The sequence below is a fragment of the Gadus macrocephalus genome, chromosome 22 (assembly GCF_031168955.1).
Source record: "Gadus macrocephalus chromosome 22, ASM3116895v1".
Taxonomy (NCBI): Eukaryota; Metazoa; Chordata; class Actinopteri; order Gadiformes; family Gadidae; genus Gadus; species Gadus macrocephalus.
In genome coordinates this window covers 17,350,500-17,370,951 of record NC_082403.1, presented here as the reverse complement: position 1 = coordinate 17,370,951, position 20,452 = coordinate 17,350,500, and the positions used below count along the sequence as shown (strand labels likewise).

General features: G+C 47.5%; 1 protein-coding gene across 5 annotated transcripts in view; it reads left to right on the top strand.

Moving 5' to 3' along the window:
• elmo1 (engulfment and cell motility 1 (ced-12 homolog, C. elegans)) overlaps nt 1-20,452 on the top strand; it is an 80,428-nt gene that overhangs the window by 8,184 nt on the left and 51,792 nt on the right. For 2 of the 5 annotated variants that reach the window (XM_060044178.1, XM_060044180.1), the window contains exon 2: nt 17,847-18,027. In XM_060044178.1, coding sequence (XP_059900161.1) covers nt 17,950-18,027 — 78 coding nt within the window. In that variant the 5' untranslated portion in view covers nt 17,847-17,949. Of the gene's footprint in view, nt 1-8,593; nt 8,917-17,846; nt 18,028-20,452 lie in introns of those variants that run through there. The other 3 variants (XM_060044179.1, XM_060044177.1, XM_060044181.1) reach the window with 3 other exon arrangements.

Below are 20,452 nucleotides of genomic sequence, written 5' to 3'. Positions count from 1 at the left end.
TGCACGTGGATGCCTCAGTGGCTTCTTGTTGCCCCCCTCCCTCCCCCTGTGCCAGTCACCGCGAAGCGATGGGTCTATGGTGTGACTGAGTCCATTGACGACACGTAAACTCCACACGTGCGTGCGTGCGTGCGTGTGTGTCACACAAGGGAGACCGATAGAAAGCCAAAGTGTATGGCTGTAATAGCAGAGTGGCCTTCCCAGCAAGTGCTGTTCCGCAGCCATCTGCTGTCGTTCCATTGGCCTGTGGAGGGTCATTACCATACGTTGTGATGACGGCCACCAGTCCGATCATAATGGTACCGGGGCTAGAGGTATAGCCAGGCTATGTCTCCATCGCGGTCAAACACGTTAACCTTGCAGAGTTAGCACCCGCTAGGCTTAGCAAACAGTGTGCGATTGTTCTGGAGAATATGTTCTGGTTTGAATGTTGGACTAATCACACTGTAATAACAATGAGATAACATAAAAAGTTGTATAGTTTTTCGGCGGTCGTTTAATGATCGGGATTTTCCATGACTTGGTTTTATGAACGAGAGACCCCTGAAATGTTATGTTACAGTATATTTAAGAAATAAACAGCCCATACATCATGGGCCGTTAATTCTATTTTTTAAATGCCCATCCATGGATAGTCTGGTTAATTTGATGTTCAGCAGATAAAAGCAGTAAATATTTTCACGTCAAGATTTGCATTAACATTAAATTACAACTCTTGATAAATAAATGCATGAATTTATATCATATCCGTATCGTTGCCTTGGCTTGGCAGCTTTATCTGACTGTGGGATGCATGCAGAATTGTTGAAGGCAAAGTATTTGATTCATGGTTGATGGGGCTACCTTTGAAGATTGCTCCACAGTAGTGGGCAAGATAGATTGAAGCAGCGTGTGTGTGTGTGTGTGTGTGTGTGTGTGTGTGTGTGTGTGTGTGTGTGTGTGTGTGTGTGTGTGTGTGTGTGTGTGTGTGTGTGTGTGTGTGTGTGTGTGTGTGTGTGTGTGTGTGTGTTCTAGAGTCCTTCCCCGAGGATTGGAAGAGTAGCCTTATCTCAACCTCCACTTCTCCTCTGCGCTGATGTTTTGTCATTTCATTTTTTCCTTTATCAAAAATTGCCTTTACCTCCTCTAGGGTGGGGAGCACACACAGCCACCGCCACAACAGCCTATTTTCAACCGTTTCTATAATTTAGCTTTCAAGATGACTTTCTTGAGAGTTCAATAAGCATTCTGGGAGCCTGACCCCTTCCGCTAACTGTCTGAACCATTTATTTTCAAATGGGACACACGTACAAAAATAGCCTCAGATCAATCCCAAATGTTTCTCTCTCTCTCTCTCTCTCTCTCTCTCTCTCTCTCTCTCTCTCTCTCTCTCTCTCTCTCTCTCTCTCTCTCTCTCTCTCTCTCTCTCTCTCTCTCTCTCTCTCTCTCTCTCTCTCTCTCTCTCTCTCTCTCTCTCTCTCTCTCTCTCTCTCTCTCTCTCGATCTAGGCTAGCGGAGCCCATCGGGGGAACAGTGTCATGCCGTTCATTTGACGGAATGAGTGGCGTCCTAAAAGACAACTCACTCATTTAGAGAGGGAGATAGAACTAGCCGGGGGACTTTGCCCCCGAACGCACGCTCAAATCAAACGGGGGGTTCGAGGAGTGGATTACAGACGGCGTTTACATGATGTCGATGACATGATCTTTGAGTCGCAGTTACATGCTCGAGGGCAAGTTGGTAATCCTCCACAGCTACTGAATGGCAGATGAAGCATAAGATATTTCCATTAGACGTGTATATATACAGTTTATGAGGATTACAGATGGGAAGCTCTCAGCCTGTAATGGTGTACAGTAGGGCAGGGGAGCACTTAGGCAACTGATACAATTTGAAATGTGTTGTATACAGATTGATTGCCGGGAAATGTCACACAGTATAAACACTTACATATATATATATTATGTATATATATATATACCCCCGCACAGTGAGATCGGGTCGGTCGGTGCATTTGATGGTTTAAATACAGTCAATAAACCTGGATGTTCTCTGGTGTGTTTCTTTAGACTTTAACAAGCGCTTCACGTAGAAGGTCATTGAGGTGGGACATAAGGAGCCTGGCAGTTGGCCCCAGCATCTGGGCTCTCACGTGCACCGTGACTGTTACACTGGAAGAGTCAGCCCAATGTCACCGAGCAACTGGACACTAAAACCGCTTCTCTGTGTGGCTCATTGGCATCCCAGAGTTGATGATATGGTCTAAATCCAGATCCTGTTTTGATTTGCAGTGATCTAATCAAAGCCCATGTCGATGTCCTGAGATGCTCTGGCTGTCGTTTTCTAGGCTGTTAGGGCGGTGGGGGGGGGATTCGATGACCTGAGATGAACCTCTCCTTCACGTTCAATTTACCCAGACAGAGCGCAGCTGCAGAGGATGTGCTCGGAGGACGTCCATTATGTGATCTAAACCGATGTAGAAGTGCTTCCTGGGGTTCTGCGCAAATATGCACTTATATCAAATGTCGCATTATTTGAAAATATCGAAAATACAAAAATACTTGTATGCTGGCTGACTGAAATAAAGACCCAGGTTAAACCATATTTAAGGTTCAGTAGCCTCCTGGTTGGAGACTAATGCATGTGCCGTTGGCCCTGCCTGCTGTTTAGATCAAAACATCTCAGACTTGTTTCCCTGTACACTTTTATAGGGTGGGTACTAGCGGCTGCTGCAAAGTGCTGCATAACGCAGTATTTTGTAAATGCATATCATCCACCCTAGTGCTTTGTAACCATTGGGGAACTCTTTAAGGTTTTTTTTATGCAAATGCCAGCCTGGACTAAATGTGTCTGTGCCAACGCTGTAACTGTAATTTGAGCACACACTGGGAAATGGAACAATCTAAAAGGCTTGCTGTTGGCCTTTTATTTCAAGCATCCTATTGGCGGTGTCACTATCTAGCTGCTACACTAATGCTAGCTGCTACACAAACGCTAGCTGATAAACGAGTTAGCATCAAAACTCGCTTACATAATGTCTTGTGGAGCCCATCTATTATGCTAATGCCTTTTGTTGCCTATTCTCTTGGCTGTGAATGGATTTAGCTCTAGGTTGATTTCTACATTTTCCCCCAGTCCCAAACGAGTGGTGGTAAGCTTTGTAGCCGGTGGTATTGTGTTTAATGTAATCCGTGGTGGTGGGGGCCAGCGGCAGGCTGTTCTCCACCAACGAGGCATGCATGGGTGTTGCAGTGGAAGAACAGATTCAAGGTGTTTTGCCAATACTATTAGCACCTCGGTTGTTTCCTTTCTTAGGTTGTAACAGATCCGTTGAAGCATTGATGCTCTCCGTAATCCATGTTTTTGTTGAGGTTTGTCACTTGACGTTTGCCTGAAATGGATAACCTTGTGTTTCATGAATACAAAGCACCTCGGAACCAGAGTTATTTTCCTAACTTCTCCAATTGGTCATGTGATTGTCTGCTCAGGAAATCCTCACCAAAATGTTATGGATGTTGCAACGTCTGCCACTTATTTATAGCTATTTTTTCCTTGTATTCGGTCTGAATCTCGACGTGCAACACTGTGTGGGCACCAGCTCATGAGAAGGCCAACGATACATTAGCGTAACAAAATGTTTGTTTTTAATGGTCTTGAGCGTGTTCGGCCTTGCCATCTGAATTCACTTCTGAACGTTGACTTTTTTTGAAATGACATGTATTCTCAGGTTTATTCTGTGGTCTTGTGTGTTTCTAATGCATCTCTGTGTGTATATATTTTTAAAAGGTCATGGTCTTAAGTGATACTATAAGTGATACTTCTAACGAAAAGCTTTAAAGAACAGGTTTTTGACTCGACATCCACGGTGTGTGTGCTACTTTAAAGCATTGAGTACGTGAATCTGAGCTATATTTGGAAAGAAGTATTGATTTTGCGCTACAGTTGCATGGCCTGATTTAGTTGCACAATATCAAACATAGAAGAAGTCACGTCATTACCTAATTCTTGTCTTTATTTCTTCATTCTTTATATGGCCAAGTTTCATAATCACTCCTGTGGCAGTGTGTTTTTTTTATAGTCATTCACTTTTTTCATTTTTTTCATATGTGGGTTGTATTTTTAGGCTTTGGTTCTCAATGGAATAAGCCCTGCATTTTTCTCCCACTCACACAAACAAAAACATACACATACACATAAACACACACAACAGACAAACGCACACACCGTCCTTGGAGACAAAAGACCTATAACACGTTTCCCTGGACTTCCTTCTTTGACCAATCAAGCGGCTTCATTCCTCTTGAGTCGTTGCCACGTGACCTGACAGGGCTTTTGTGTCACATCCCCCCTCCTCATTTTCAGGCTGGCATGTACCCCTGAAGCATGCCCCCCCCCCCCCCCCCCCCCCCCCCCGAGACCCCTGGTGTCTTTAGAGGCGGTCAAACACTGAAATGTGTCTCTCTTCTCTTCGTCCTCTCTATCCTTCTGTAAATCTTCATGTTCTTTTCTGAAGATAGCTTTGTTCGCCTTTACATGTTTTAAGATGCAGAGCCTTTTCTGCAACAACATGCTTCTGTACAATACTTTACTTTCTATGAGACTTTATCCTACCGAAGGTGACTGTACCAACGAAGAGTTGAGTTCAGTTTGAGAGGCGATGATAAATTATCCGAGAAGCATCCAGAACTGTGTTGAATGTCGAGCGAGTGTGGTTTTATTTATAGGTTCCCTTAACATTCTGTACAGCTGAATGAATCAAGCAAACGTGAGTCCAGTGAGTCAGATAAAGCTCCCAAGCCAAGGCAACGATACGGATATGATATAAATTCATGCATTTATTTATCAAGAGTTGTAATTTAATGTTAATGCAAATCTTGACGTGAAAATATTTACTGCTTTTATCTGCTGAACATCAAATTAACCAGACTATCCATGGATGGGCATTTAAAAAATAGAATAAATGGCCCATGATGTATGGGCTGTTTATTTCTTAAATATACTGTAACATAACATTTCAGGGGTCTCTCGTTCATAAAACCAAGTCATGGAAAATCCCGATCATTAAAAGAACAGTTTTTATCCCTTTAATTTGACGGAACAATTAGGCCCTGTAGTGCCATAAACATTGGGGGTTTGAATTCCTTCCACAGTCCATAGGCTCACTGGAGACCACCAGACCCCAGTGCTCCAACCCCCCCCCCCCCCCCCCCCAAACCCCCAACCCCTCATCCCCATGTTCCCTGAGCCGACCTCGGACCGCTCTCCAGCTTTTCGCTGTAACGCTACAACTATGTTTACCGCATTCTCCAAAGACCCCGCTAGGCCCCGGGCCAGGGCCGCCGCATCCCGCCCCCAGAACCTCTAGAAAACACTGGCGGCTCCGTCGGCCGAACCCGCTCCTCTTTCCACATCATGGTTACACCAAAGCATTCATCAGCCTCCATCCCCCGCTGGAGTCTGATCCTCAAGGCCACGGAGGGCTGATGGCAAACTGTTATTTAACAAAGCTTCCAGGGAGGAAAATAAAGACTATTTCCCCCTTTCTACTGATGAAATATCAGTCCCTGTCCGCTATACTGGGTCTGAGGAAATGTTAGAATAATCTTTCACCACCCGTTAGCTGCAATGTATTTCACCAGAAATGATAGGCCTCTAATTGTAGTTCATAGACTATCATAACATCTTCTTACGATCTCGCCAGTATTTTCCTCAATGGATTATCCTCAAATGCTGTGTATTCTTCTTGGCTGTTGCTTTCTGCTTAAACGCGATTTGGTCATCCTTTTAGTGCGTGGACAAATGGGGGCAATATTTTGATGAAACAAAGCCTGCCTCTGTGTCTGTCTGGATGACATACTGGGTGTTGCTGTTCAGCCTGAAATACGACGGCTTCCAGCAGAGATGCTTGAACACAGGGTCACTGTCAGTGACTCACGTAGCCTGCTATTTCTGAGTGACTCACATCATGCACATGCAAGTGCGCACACAAATGCACACTCACTCACTCACTCATTCACTGATTCACTCACACGTATACTCACGCATATATACATGCATGCATACATGCATACATACATACATACATACATACATGCATACATACATGCATACATGCATACATACATACATACATACATACATACATACATACATACATACATACATACATATTCTCTCATTCACTCACTCTCTTTCCCTCCTGCTCACACTAGCAGTATTAAAGTTTCATGGAAGGCTAAGTCCTTTGCGGTCTCGGTTTGGTTTGGAAGAGCTCTCCCTCTTTTCTAAAGTTGATCAGGTACACGCGTACATGCGGCTATTGAGTTATGTAAGGCAATAGCAGGGTCATGTTATTTTTAAACCCAAGGAGATTATTTTTTGCTGTGAACACTGTATCTATTGTGTTTTTATCTAGAAAGCATGTCAAATTGACCCTTCATGTCACCCTTACATAACCCTCTTTACGACTGAAATCGACTCTATATTTGGATTTGAGTGGATGCAAATGGCCTTTTCATAGTTTATTTAAAGTGAACCCATTATGTCTCAAAATGAATAACATTTAGGTAGTTTGGTCGGTTTTGATCCCGTAGTACTGTTTTACCACAAAGATATTTAGATTTATTCAATGGATTTATTTTTTAATATTGAAGTAAATGCGACTTAAGTGTTGTGACTGCTTCCCTCAACAACACTCAAATGGTATTTTTATTAAAGGTCACCGTTTGTTTCTTATGTGCAGTGTTGGGAACATTTACGTGTTATTTTTGACAAAAATGCATAAAGTTGTTAAACAGTGGAAATTGTTAGTAAAATACAAGAAGTCTTGGTGCGACAGTAGCTCCGCAGGTAGAGCGGGTTGACTGGTAACCAGAAGGTTGCTAGTTCGATCCCCGGCTCCTCCTAGCTGGGTGTTGAGGTTTCCCTGAGCAAGACGCCTCACCCCGACTGCTCCTGACGAGCTGGCTGCTGTCGCCCTGCGTGGTAGACTCTGCCGTCGGTGTGTGTGAATGAATGGTTCTATGTCGCTTTGGATATAAGCGTCATCTATATGTAGATTTAGATTTAAAGTCTGTTACTTCCAGCTAAATACTATACTTCCCAGAGTCTTAGTTTTCTATTGGTTCAGACGACACCTGCTCCTACAGAACCCAATATGTGTGTTTTTTTCTAAAACCTTGACGACCGTCACCTACGGCTCGCAGTTTATTTGAACTCGTAGTTGGATGTTCTCTCGCTTAAACTGTGTTTACCCGCCCTTATAAGGGGAAAAACCAAACAACAGTTGCACAGAGAATTACAGGCTCAGTTCAGCCATATACCTGATGAATACCTTGTGATTACCCTGACCCAATGTTATAAGAATCCAACTCAAGGGCTCAGCATGTGGACCCTGGTATAATAATACCCTTGATGAACGCTGGAAGTATATCCTTGCGGTAAAGAATTGACAATCAACGACCTGGTGCTCAGCATGCAGTGCTGGCCAAGCCCTCGCCGCTCTGAGGTGTGTAGGCGCTCCAGGTGTGTGTGTGATCAGTGTGGTGGGGCCTCAAGGAGGGGGCCGGGGTAACAGACATGTTGTGAGAGTTGACACGGTGGTGGGCCGTAGGGGTGCATGCTCCCTGTCATTCCTTACATGCTGCCATGTTTTATAATGCACAGGGGCTGCACAAGGCTGCAGAGTTTGGAGGGCCGCTGCAGTATTAATAGTTTAAACAGCGAACAGGGCAAGGGCGCCGAGCCTTTTCATGAAGCACAACCAAACTATTTAGTGTGGTGGGCAAAGTGAAGATGGATGCATTTTTTTGTATTGACACTGACTAAACCACAGCCAAACTGAATAATTTGGTTGGCCAAGTTACAAGTGTGACCTGTTTTAACAGTTATTGAACCTATACGTTTGGCCATTGTCCTTTTTCTTTTTTCAGCAAGCAAGACATGCGATACTGTAGGATAATCTTTATTATTGATCCCTGAAATGATATTGACACCAATGACAGATGACAAGTGTGGTCTTTGGGAGACACACGGGCACACACACACCTTGGTACAGGTACGTCATATGGGAAGGCACAGCGCAGAAAAACAACTGTGATGTCTCCTCTGCCGACTTCAGCGAAACGTGGGCCTTGTCCCTCCTGAAAACCATTGGTTATAGCAGGAAGCAGACTCTAAAAACCTCAGCCTGACTGCACACAGTGTCTGTCTCTGGGGAGGGAATGGAGTTTGATAGGGAACATTTATTTTTATGAATTAATTGTATTGATGTATTCGGTTGGGATGACAAAATAGTGTTGGTTGGCTGTTGTCTCACATGCTGGCCGACTAGCTTTAATAACCGCTGCTGTCTGGTTTCATGTGAGCGTTTGTAGAACACAGTGGAGGGTGAACTTGAGGTTGATATGTTGGGGACTGGGATGGAGCAGCAGGGATTGTTTGAATACATCCAATATATTACCATCATTGAGCCCAAAACACTGGTCTCACAAGTCGATTTCTACCAGCGGGCCGGAACTCCTTGTTGAGTAGTTCTGCCTACATCTTCTTCTTGCGCTCTCTTCCGGTATCAACCCCTACTTAGATTTTTTTTTTTTCAGTTTTCCGGCAACCAACCTGTTTCCTCTATTCTAGACATACACCCATTTCCTCCTTCTTGTTTATCACTCTCTTTCTCACTCCCTCTTCCTCTCAGTCTTCTTTTGTGTTGAAATTTGTCCATGCCGAAACTGTTGTGAAGTCGCTGGCTTTAGACGCATGCCGCAGCCGAGACCCTCTTGTCGTTCTGTGGGGACCGCAGGTCACATAAGAATCCAACACAAGCGAAACTTCTTACAGACGTTTCCTGTTTTGCTGTTGGAATCCAGCAGTTCTTTGCAGAGGAAGACCCCTGATTGGAACAAGCTAGGCCGGCTCTCCTGTTGTCACGGTTTCCGGGTGAGTCCTGATCACTGAGAATCAGTCTCTCTCCCTCCCTGACTCACTCACTCTCGAAGGCTTGCGGAATAAGTGCATCTCTCAGTGGATCGAACTCTGTCCGACATAACCTTTAAGTTGTGTCTGCTTTTGACGCCGCAACGCCAAAAAGGGACGTTGGGACGTTTCACGTTTGTGTGTGTGTGTGTGTGTGTGTGTGTGTGTGTGTGGTGGGACTGGAAACTCATAAGTGACGGGACCAGCAGAGGACCAACTCCCCAACAGACATCTCCTTTTGGCAGGTTTCACAAGGGCCGATGGGGGAGGGGGATACTGTGTGGGGGAGGGGGATACTGTGTGGGGAATGCTCCTTGATGAGTGGGGGAAGTGACATATTCATGCAGTTGATTTGTTATTGCTATTTTCTGTCTGATATACTAACGGTAACATCCATGAGCAGAGAGCTGTGTGGCTGTCTCGGTCGTGTTGTGATTTCATGGGTGTGTTCTCAGTATTATCCAAGGGTCTCTCCTCATTCAGACTTACTTTGGTCGTTTCGTGAAATCGCTCCCTCCACAACACGCACACTTAGTACATTTCTAGACCCTCACATGTCGCTCTGCATTGCAGAAAATGTCCATTCTAAACTTCATTTCCTGTTTGCGTTCAGACTTACCTCCGAAAGCCAACCTGCAGACATGAACTAACCAAAGCACACATCCACGATCCAGAACACACGTAGTTTCCGTCACAGGGGTACTGGTGTGTGGCCGATTTCCACATGAAGATGTGAAATATGTCAGCCCGATGACATTCTTGCACGGGCTGGTCTGTCGTGCGATTGGCTGGAAGTGTCAACGCGAGGGACAGGATATCCTGACTGCTGTGGTTGTGAGCAAAGCCTCCCCCACCAAAAACAACCCTGTTTGTAAGCCTAAGTACCCCGCTGTAACGCAGTATGCAGGGCCTCGCTGTAACGCAGTATGTAGCCAGGCCCTCGCTGTAACGCAGTATGTAGCCAGGCCCATGCTGTAACGCAGTATGTAGGGCCTCGCTGTAATGCAGTATGTAGCCAGGCCCTCGCTGTAACGCAGTATGTAGGCCCATGCTGTAACGCAGTATGTAGCCAGGCCCTCGCTGTAACGCAGTATGTAGCCAGGCCCTCGCTGTAACGCAGTATGTAGCCAGGCCCATGCTGTAACGCAGTATGTAGGGCCTCGCTGTAACGCAGTATGTAGGCCCATGCTGTAACGCAGTATGTAGCCAGGCCCTCGCTGTAACGCAGTATGGAGCCAGGCCCATGCTGTAACGCAGTATGTAGGCCCTCGCTGTAATGCAGTATGTAGGGCCTTGCTGCAACGCAGTAAGTAGACCCATGCTGTCGTCGCAACAACAACAGTTTTGCACATTTCTGTTCTACTCAATCATTGCTTATCACCACACTAATCGGAAGAGTGTGTGTGTGTGTGTTTGTGTGTATCCTTACATGTAATGTTAGTTGTGTGTGTGTGTGTGTGTGTGTGTGTGTGTGTGTGTGTGTGTGTGTGTGTGTGTGTGTGTGTGTGTGTGTGTGTGTGTGTGTGTGTGTGTGTGTGTGTGTGGGCAAGTTTGTAGGGCAGAATTAATTGAAATGCCAAGTTCAAAATCCAAATCGGAGGAGCTGCAATTTTTGGATACGGGTAAAATGTGTAAATGTAAATTTATTACCGCATTATTAAGTACTGCAGAGATACCATGGGCAACATGTTTTTAAAATGTCGCATGACATTAGTCGTTGAAAATTGTCATGTCAAAATTGTCATTCCCACCCTACTTCCAATCTCTCAATAGGATTCATTTTAACTGTATCGTACAGCCATGGCGTGTTTTGGACGACACACACACACACACACACACGCACACGCACACGCACACGCACACACACACAGAGATTGGGTTCAGCCCAAGTGGAGGGCCTTGCCCAAGCATAAACTATTTTTGTCACTCTAGGGGATGTAGGTGGAGTCGTATCACAGGCATGTATTGAGGTGTCCCCCAAGAGAGGGAAATGCATACACGGGAATGGGCTTGAAACTGTGTTTGGGAATCGCGGACACGCATTACAGCTCACAGGGGAGCAACCCAAAACCTGTGTGTGCGTGTGAGAGAGAGAGAGAATGTGTGTGTCCTGCTCAAAGCAACCCCACCCTAGAGTTGGTATCTATTTTGTCCTCATGGTCAGATGAAGGACGTTGAAGCCTCTGTTTGAAGGCTCACACACACACTTGCGCGCACACACACACACACACACACACACACACACACACACACACACACACACACACACACACACACACACACACACACACACACACACACACACACACACACACACACACACTGTGGCCTGTGGCTGGTTCTTTGTAGAGGTGTCAGTTGAGGAACCAGTACCAGACCTTTTGAACCCACACCCTCCTCCTCCTCCTAGCTAGTGATCCAGAGAGACCCCAAGTAACATGAAGAAGTTGACAGGCGGCAAAATGTACACGCATACACATTGGCTCTCTCTTGTCCTCGCTGTCTCTTTCTCTGGTCCCTATTTGAACGGTCTGAAACGCAGACTTTGTGGGCGGATTTCTGGCGCTGTTGCTATTATACCCGCGGATAAATGACTCTTGCGCCCGACGAAATCTAAAATTGGTTGGTCTGAATACCCGTAGGTGTGTTTTGGGCGTAACAAGAGTGCCATCTCTCACCCCCTTTGAGAGGCATGAGCGCATTTGAACCTGACGAGTTGATATTTTGACGGCGCATTTCCAGTCTCCGCTGAGACAGATGCATGACCACAGGAAATTCAAACTTCAAATGGCTCAGTTTTTGGCCAAATAATATGGCCTAATTCACACATGGAATAACGTTTTCATGACGACTTCATGAGTCGTCATGTACATTTCGGCAAAGAAAACTTAACACACATATGATATGCGGTCCTATGGCAGCAACTGCGGGTCTATTTAATGATATGCGGCAATACATTAACAAACATCGTTTCTTACATATACATTATCTTTATCGACTTGTGTTCATAATATGCATTTGTCCCCCAGCTAACATTGCAATGGACTGTATGCGTTACGTGTTTAGTTTGCATGCGACAGATGCACACACACGCGACCGCATTCATTCATTATTTTAAACACTCACTCGCGTCAAAACGATGTTTTTTCACGATTAAATACTTACTCATCAATCCTTAAATTTATGGGCTTGTAGGCCTACACGATATCTGTGTCAAGAAAATGCCGCACATTTACACGATGTGTCAAGAAAATGCCGCACAGTCACACGCGCTTGCGCAGGCACGATATGGCGCGTTTCCACTGCAGGGTGCGGAACGGATCGGATCGCAAAGGTCGCGTTTCCACCGCCAAAAATGGGCGTGACCCGGACTTTGCCGTACCCTTTTCCGGCCTCGTTCTCGGGACTTCTCCGTTGGGGTACCGGAGACGAGACGCCTGAAAGGGTCCCGGGAAATTCTAGCTACACACCCCCTCCGTTGATTGGTCGACAGAATCATCACTTCCGGGTGACGCGGGGATAAAAACAAACAAACAGTAGCCTCGAGGTATTATTCTTTACAATTAACATGCCGCGTAAAACGCTTGCTTGGGCGAACAAGGAGGTGGAGACGTTCGTCTGCATTCTTGGGGAGGAAGACGTTGTTTACGATGTTTACGTAGCTGCCGCGGCGATCGACATCCGGCCTACCACAAAGGGTACTCAGTGGAAACGCGACCTCGGAACTGAGCTGGGCTATACCGCCCCCTCGCTACCGCACCTTTGCGATCCGATCCGTTCCGCACCCTGCAGTGGAAACGCGGCTTAATGCCCCATTTCCACTGCAGGGTGCGGAACGGATCGGATCGCAAAGGTGCGTAGGGAGGGGGCAAAATAGCCCAGCTCAGTTCCGAGGTCGCGTTTCCACTGCCGACAGTACCCTTGGTGGTAGGCCGGATGTCAATCGCCGCGGCAGCTACGTAAACATCGTAAACAACGTCTTCCTCCGCAAGAATGCAGACGAACGTCTCCACCTCCTTGTTCGCCCAAGCAAGCTTTTTACGCGACATGTTAATTGTAAAGAATAATACCTTGAGGCTACTGTTTGTTTGTTTTTATCCCCGCGTCACCCGGAAGTGACGATTCTGTCGACCAATCAACGGAGGGGGGGTGTAGCTAGAATTCCAGGGTACCCTTTCAGGCGTCTGGTCTCGTTTTGGGTACCGCAACGGAGGAGTCCCTAGAATGGGGTCGGAACGGGTACGGCAAAGTCCGGGTCACGCCCACTTTTGGCGGTGGAAACGCGATCCGACCCGCACCTTTGCGATCCGATCCGTTCCGCACCCTGCAGTGGAAATGCGCCACAAGTTGTCATTCTCTCATAGATTTGATTTGAGATGTAGGCCTACATGATTTATAAAAAAAAACATCCCAAAACACCTGTAATGTTTTGAATATGAATAAAGTTATGAACAATACAGTTGAATAATTAATAGTAATTCAAAAATAATTATAATTTCCTATACGCAAAGAAATTTCCGCCATGTATTAATTCAGAAAAGCCACAAATTGTTGAATAAAAATTCACGCTGACGCTTGACGCTGAAATTTCTCTCGGGGGGGAACCCAATCCGTCTACTCTGCTCTAAAGTTTTAAACACGATTAATTTCACATCCTGAAAGAAGACCGCTGTGGAGCATGCTCTATTCCCCGCGTCACCATATCATGTTTGCGCCCCATCACTCACACGCGTCTCTCCGTTGGGTTCAACAGAAACAGAAGAGGATGTCAGAAGTGGTTGAAAAGTTTTGCGTGTTGTGCGGTGTGTGTCGCAGCTGCCTCTCTTCCAAGTGCAAAGTTATCACACACACCGACCACCACCCCCACCAACACCACCTCAACCATCACCCCCACCACCTCCACAACCATCACCCCCACCACCTCCACCCCCACCACCTCCACAACCATCAACCATCACTCCCAGTCACCGCACCAACACCACCTCCACCATCACCCCCACCACCTCCACAACCATCACCCCCAGTCACCGCACCACCCATCTCACCACCATCACATCCTCCACCATCTTCACCTCCACCGGCGGACCACTGTCCACCACCATCAACACCACTACCACCCACCTCCTCAGCCCCACCCACCGCACCACCACCAAACAGCATGGGTCCTCACATTACCCATCATGAATAATTGAGTTGAACCCAAACAGCGCCCCCACCCTCCACACTCCACCCTCCACCTCCCTTCTCCTCTTACACTCTGAACCCTTTTATTGATGTTCTGCTCCCCTTTGCTCTGACCTCTGCGGGATCAGAACATCCTCCCCCGCCACACACACACACACACACACACACACACACACACACACACACACACTGCTTCAAAAGGGGAAACATGAGAGCCAGGTGTTTGGGGTATTTTCAGCTCATTTTCCAGATCATTCTGGGGGTAGGGTAGAAGGGGGCAACCTGACCCAGCCCTCTATCATTAAGGGGAGGGGGAGGGGGGGGTGGATGTCTGATTGTTGAGACGGAGATTGTTCTGGTTCAACAGAAGTTTAAATGACCGGAGTTTGCCCTGTGTGTGTGTGTGTGTGTGTGTGTGTGTGTGTGTGTGTGTGTGTGTGTGTGTGTGTGTGTGTGTGTGTGTGTGTGTGTGTGTGTGTGTGTGTGTGTGTGTGTGTGTGTGTGTGTGTGTGTGTGTGTGAGACACATGGCAATGTCTCCCGTGATAAAAAATAATCACAATGAATGACCTTTTCCCCCCTGCCCTGTCAAGATAAACGCTGTGCCAGTGGTGACTCTGATCAGGTGCGTTTGTGAAATGCATTGACCTTTACACCCTAGGTGAAGGCGTACAGGGCAAGAGATGGGCGACGCTAAATCTTCCACAGCGGGTGCGGTTCTGATATAACGGGTGTTGGCAGTCACCAGCCGAATCTTCGTGATCCATCCACAGTGTAAATAGGTTGATGTGAATCATCAGAGTCACTTCAGGGATTGATTATAAGGGCAAAGCAGTCCCAGGAACACAATGGGAGGCTAAGATACTCACACAGGCACTGGTGTAATTACTGCTCATCTCGTACTCGCTTACTCATCCACTGGCTTATGGCTGTGTTCTTAATACACTTGCACACTCGCGCACGCACACACTCATGTACTCACACACGTACTCACACACACACACACACACTATTGTCAAAACTCAATATGGAGCCTCCTTCATGTGTGTATTTTGTAATTGAGCATCCTGCATGATGTAAACGACCAGTCATCTGCTTGGTCTGAACGGCATTAAGTTTGATCCATCCATGTGACTGGAGCATGGAGGCACATCTGACCAATGAGTGAGGGGGTGCATGGACGAAAGGATGGCTGGACGGACGCGCGTATGGATGCATGGACGGGTGGCTGTCGTCGAATGCGCCAACAATGCCAATTGCTGAAAGAGTGAAAGAGCATCGTTTGTGCATTACACAAGCTTTTATTTTTACTGAACTCAATCAACAGAAAGACAATTTGGAGGGACCAAGACAATGAGAAGGAGGAGAAGGAGGAGGAGGAGGAGGAGGAAGGTGGGGTTCATGGTTCCAACACATGCGAGCGAAGAGGAGGAGGAGGATGGGAGAGACCACTCCGGTGATTGTCAGGGCGGCGTTTCCGTGAACCCAGCGGCGTGTCACGTAACCCGCAGTAAACACTAATCAAAACACATTCAGCGCTCGTCTCCTCCTGCCTGGAGGAGGAGGGGTTCAGAGTGAGGAGAGGCAGCCTGGTGACTCATTCTAGTCAGGGAAGGTGGGGGGGGGGGGGGGGGGGGGAGGGAAAACAAACGTGACTAGAGTTTGACGACAGCCACCTCTCCGGCTATTGATGATGGAGGCAGTGCCATGGCAACGGGCCCTTGAATTAAGGCAGTGTGGTGGATTATTATGGGCTGACTCACACGCTGCACGGCGAAAGCTACAGCGAGGGACGCTACAGCGAGGGACGCTGCAGCTCGCCGTCCGCCGCCGCCTGGCCGTGAGGGGCCACCGTGCACAGGCGTGGCCCCCCCGTCACGCTCACAGGCTCCTGGTGCGCGCCACGTGCACGGCAGCCGGGCGAGCCGTCGCCTCACTCTTCGGCGCGCATCGCGAGCGGAGCTTAGATATGCAAATGGCCCGTGAGGCTTTGGGAGGAGGGTAGCCGTGGGTACAGACTAGGGGCATGGTGTATGCATGTGCGTTGCATGTGATACGTGTATATCTTCCTTGCGACCTCTTTCTCTTTGTAGATAGATGGATCTAGATAGATCTACATAGATACATTTAAAGAGGCTCATTATGCCAGCCATCATTGGGTCATTACCTTTATATATTTATATATCTATAGCTATGTACTGTATCTATATTTCTCCATCGTATGAGGGGAGATAAAGTGTGTGCATGTATGTGTGTGTATATACACACACACTACCTCCCTCCATGGGTATATCTGTGTCATCTTCAACATCATTGTGCGTGTAGTGATGCCTAATGAGGCCTATTAAATGCACCCCAAATGGCCCGACGGCAGCGTGGCTGTGTGGCTGGAGCCGGGCTAGTGTCTGGACTCACAGCCCAGCACCAGGTCTGCTGAATGACTTATCAGAGGAAGCCACGGGGGGGGCTAGGACAATCCGCTCGCTTGTTGCTCTGTCAGATATAGACCCCCCCCCCCCCCTCCTCCTCAGCAGCACAGGGACGGAGGGTGTGTTCTCTAAGCCCCTCATTCTTGTGCCTTCTGTACGCCGATGACAGAATCTGTGTTGAATAAATATTCTCCTCCTATGGTCTCTCTCTCTCTCTCTCTCTCTCTCTCTCTCTCTCTCTCTCTCTCTCTCTCTCTCTCTCTCTCTCTCTCTCTCTCTCTCTCTCTCTCTCTCTCTCTCTCTCTCTCTCTCTCTCTCTCTCTCTCTCTGAAAGAGAGACTGTTTCCGGCGAAGGTTCAGAGAGCACCTGCAAAGAGAACGTGGTCATGCATGCGTATGAGCGACCGATCCGACATTACGGATTCAATGCAGAAAATAGCTTTTGGTTTTCTAAGACAGATGGGGCTATCTTCTTCTTGGGCTGACCGTGGGAGAGGGCTGGTGTCGCTGTAGAGATCCCCCACCCTGTAGACCACGTTGAGAGTGAACCCTGGTTTACAGACCCCCACCGTGTAGACCACGTTGAGAGTGAAGCCTGGTTTACAGGCCCCCACCGTGTAGACCACGTTGAGAGTGAAGCCTGGTTTACAGGCCCCCACCGTGAAGACCACGTTGAGAGTGAAGCCTGGTTTACAGGCCCCCACCGTGTAGACCACGTTGAGAGTGAAGCCTGGTTTACAGGGTGGGAGAGTCGTGTGAGCAGGAGTGAACCAAAGAATGACTCCATCAGGGAACCTCGGGCCGTTATTCGTACACGGATCGGAAAGGTGTCTCCTCTGAGGTTAAAAACATCCCCGACCCACAGAGGTACGTGTGGTCCCGTGTAGGACCGAGATGACCCACGTTACTATGCATAGCCCAGTATGCACGTTCATTACTTTTAGATTTGTAGCAGATGTTCAGTGCCTCTTCTATGTGTTCACTTTGCTTTCTATTTTTTGGTACATCCCTTGTATATACGAGTTTATGCATGAGTTTCCCTCGGGACTTAATGTTTCACCTCATCTTACATCTGCGTTGTAAGTCAGGAGTTTTCGCACAACTTGATTAATGAGCTCAATTTTCTTAAACTTCTCTCTCTCTACCTATATCTCTTGATCTCTCTCTCTCTCTCTCTCTCTCTCTCTCTCTCTCTCTCTCTCTCTCTCTCTCTCTCTCTCTCTCTCTCTCTCTCTCTCTCTCATATATATGTATTCATGTCTTGTTTTCCTGTGTTTTGCAGGTTTGGATGAGCCTGCTGTTGTGCTGAGACAGAGCGCTGTGAGGCAGCGCTGCCCCCACCCACCAAACAACAGACCCTAACCCCCACCCCACCCGACCGGGCCATGCCGCCCCCGGCAGACATCGTGAAGGTGGCCATCGAGTGGCCGGACGCCTTCCCCAAGCTCATGGAGATCGACCAGGTCAGTCCTGGTACCGCCCGTCTACCGGGCGAGGCTACAAGGGGTACAAAGACACACCTGTTCAGAGTCACCAGGTCTCTGCTTAGCCCACACCTCCTACGCAGGTGGCACTCTTTGTATGTTGTCCGTCCTGGCACAATTTTTGTTTTTTATAAAAAATAAAAAGTACTTGGTTGTGTAGCATCTTATCCTAGCTATCTTTGTTGTACACAAGCAATGGGTTAACCTAGCGACTGTAAGTGCTTGCTGTGTCTCGGCCGAGACGAGCAGTGACAGAAAGGTTTCAACATGTGAACGTGTAGGACAGGAATGTCGTTTGAAAAACATTCCTGTGAAGCGATACAATCAAAAACAAGGAAAGCTGCAAAGTGCAAGACACACCCTCACCCAGACCGGAACTTAATTCACTCGTAAGCCGCTTCGGACCCAGGCGTCTGCTAAATGAGTGAACAGCTCAACCGATTACAGCTAGCTGATGTACGTCACCTTGACTTGAGGTAACACTCACTCGCCCACTCGCTGTTCATCAGCCTGAAATGGTTCCCATCGCAGACACCAGGGTAACCTTTAATCTCCGTTTCACAGGATTCTGAAGGTGTACAAAGTAGAAGGTATTCTGCGTCATGAAACCAGATATAACGCCCTGAAGGTGCTCGCCAAACATCTCCACTTCAGACATATCGGATACAGTAAGGACACGGAGTCAGGATCCATCCCAGACGATGTGATTCTTTCAATACAACGGCTGGATATGGAGTCTGTGAGCCCCTGTCCTGGTTCAGGAGGACGTTGGAACAGCCAGATAATCTGGTTTCCCTCAAGTGAACCCCCCGTTTCAGCCCAGAGAGATCCCCCCTCGGGTTCATAAAGGTTTTAGGAGAAGCGTCACTTTGGGCTCGATAGGAACGTCGGCGATGGCCCGATGGCAGACATTTAAAAATGCATGCCACAGTCGCTCGAGCTAGGTTGTACAGCCAATAGGAAACGACGGCTCTGGAAAATTCCCTTTTTTTCCCGGAAGTAGCAGGATTCTTGTATTTTTTTTGTGTTCCCAAACTTAACAACTTTTTATATTTTTTGGTCAAAAGTAAGATAGGGTTACTTTTATGAACACCTGAAGTGTTTATAAACAAACAAGCATCCCCCACCCACAGAGGTACCGTAGTCTCGAAGTGTTTATAGACAAACACTTCAAAAGACCAAAACAAACCGTTTGGTTCAGTTTGAGTTGGAACTAACCCTTTAATAATAATAGTGATAAAGCTTTGCATTTATGTAGGGCTTCTACTGCCCAGCGTGCATGCATGTGTGTGTGTGCGTGCCTGCGCGCGTGCGTGTCCACTACCTCTTCCTATCATCCTCCTCTTCACTCTTTTGTGTTGGAACTGAAACCCAGCCTCCTCCTCCTCTTCCTCCTCTTCCTCAGGCTCATCGTCTTAGTCTTCCCCTTATCCCTTTACTCTCTGTCTCTGTCTCTGTCTGCTTGTCTCTCTCTCACTCTCCTTATGTCTCTTTCTTTGTGTGTCGCTCTCCCTCGCTCTCGCTCTCTTAATCATTCCCGTGCTATCTCTCCCGTCCCCCCTCTCTTGTTCTACCTCCCTCTCTCCGTAGCACCCCATCTTGTTCTCTCTCTGGCTCTCTCTCATACAACAGGCCCTGCAGCAGCATATGGCCGTGTTAGTAATTTGCTGAGGAGAGGGATTCTGCCAACACTTCATGTCCAGAGACGTGTGTGTGTGTGTGTGTGTGTGTGCGTCATGCATGTGCGCAACATGCGTGCCTAATTTTTGTAAGGTTTGCATATTCATGTAAGTGTGTATGCAATGTGCATGTGTGAATACAATCAGTTTTGTTTTTTTTCTATGCTCACGTCAGATCGTGTATCTGTTTGTTTGTGATTGTTTGTGGGTGTGTGTGTGTGATTGTTTGTGGGTGTGTGGGTGTGATTGTCTGTGGGTGTGTGTGTGTGTGTGTGATTGTCTGTGGGTGTGTGTGTGTGTGTGTCGGGTGTCTTTGCAGCATTAATCATCCTGTGATCGCGTTGCATCTGCACCGCACGTCTGCAGTGCCTCCTAGGCTTTAGCTGGCTAGTGATTGTGTGTGTGTGTGTGTGTGTGGGGGGGGGGGGGGGTGGAGTATAGAAGCACAGACAACAACAAGAGAGAGGAGTGTTTTCAACGCTACTGTTGGTCAGGAACACAAAACAGTGTTGGAAGTGTCGGATGCGGGGAGAGGGAAAGAGACCGTTTCTGCTTTCAGTCGATTATTGCCACCCTCGCCCGCGCCGTCAGACTGCATTTGAAGCGTGTTCAACAGAAAGGCATCCAGGATTTCTCTACGTCCCTTTATTCAGTGGAGCCACTGGGTTCTTTCAAATGGAGTTTTGACTGACCTTTAGATGGACCTGTGTTGGTCGCTGGTGGCC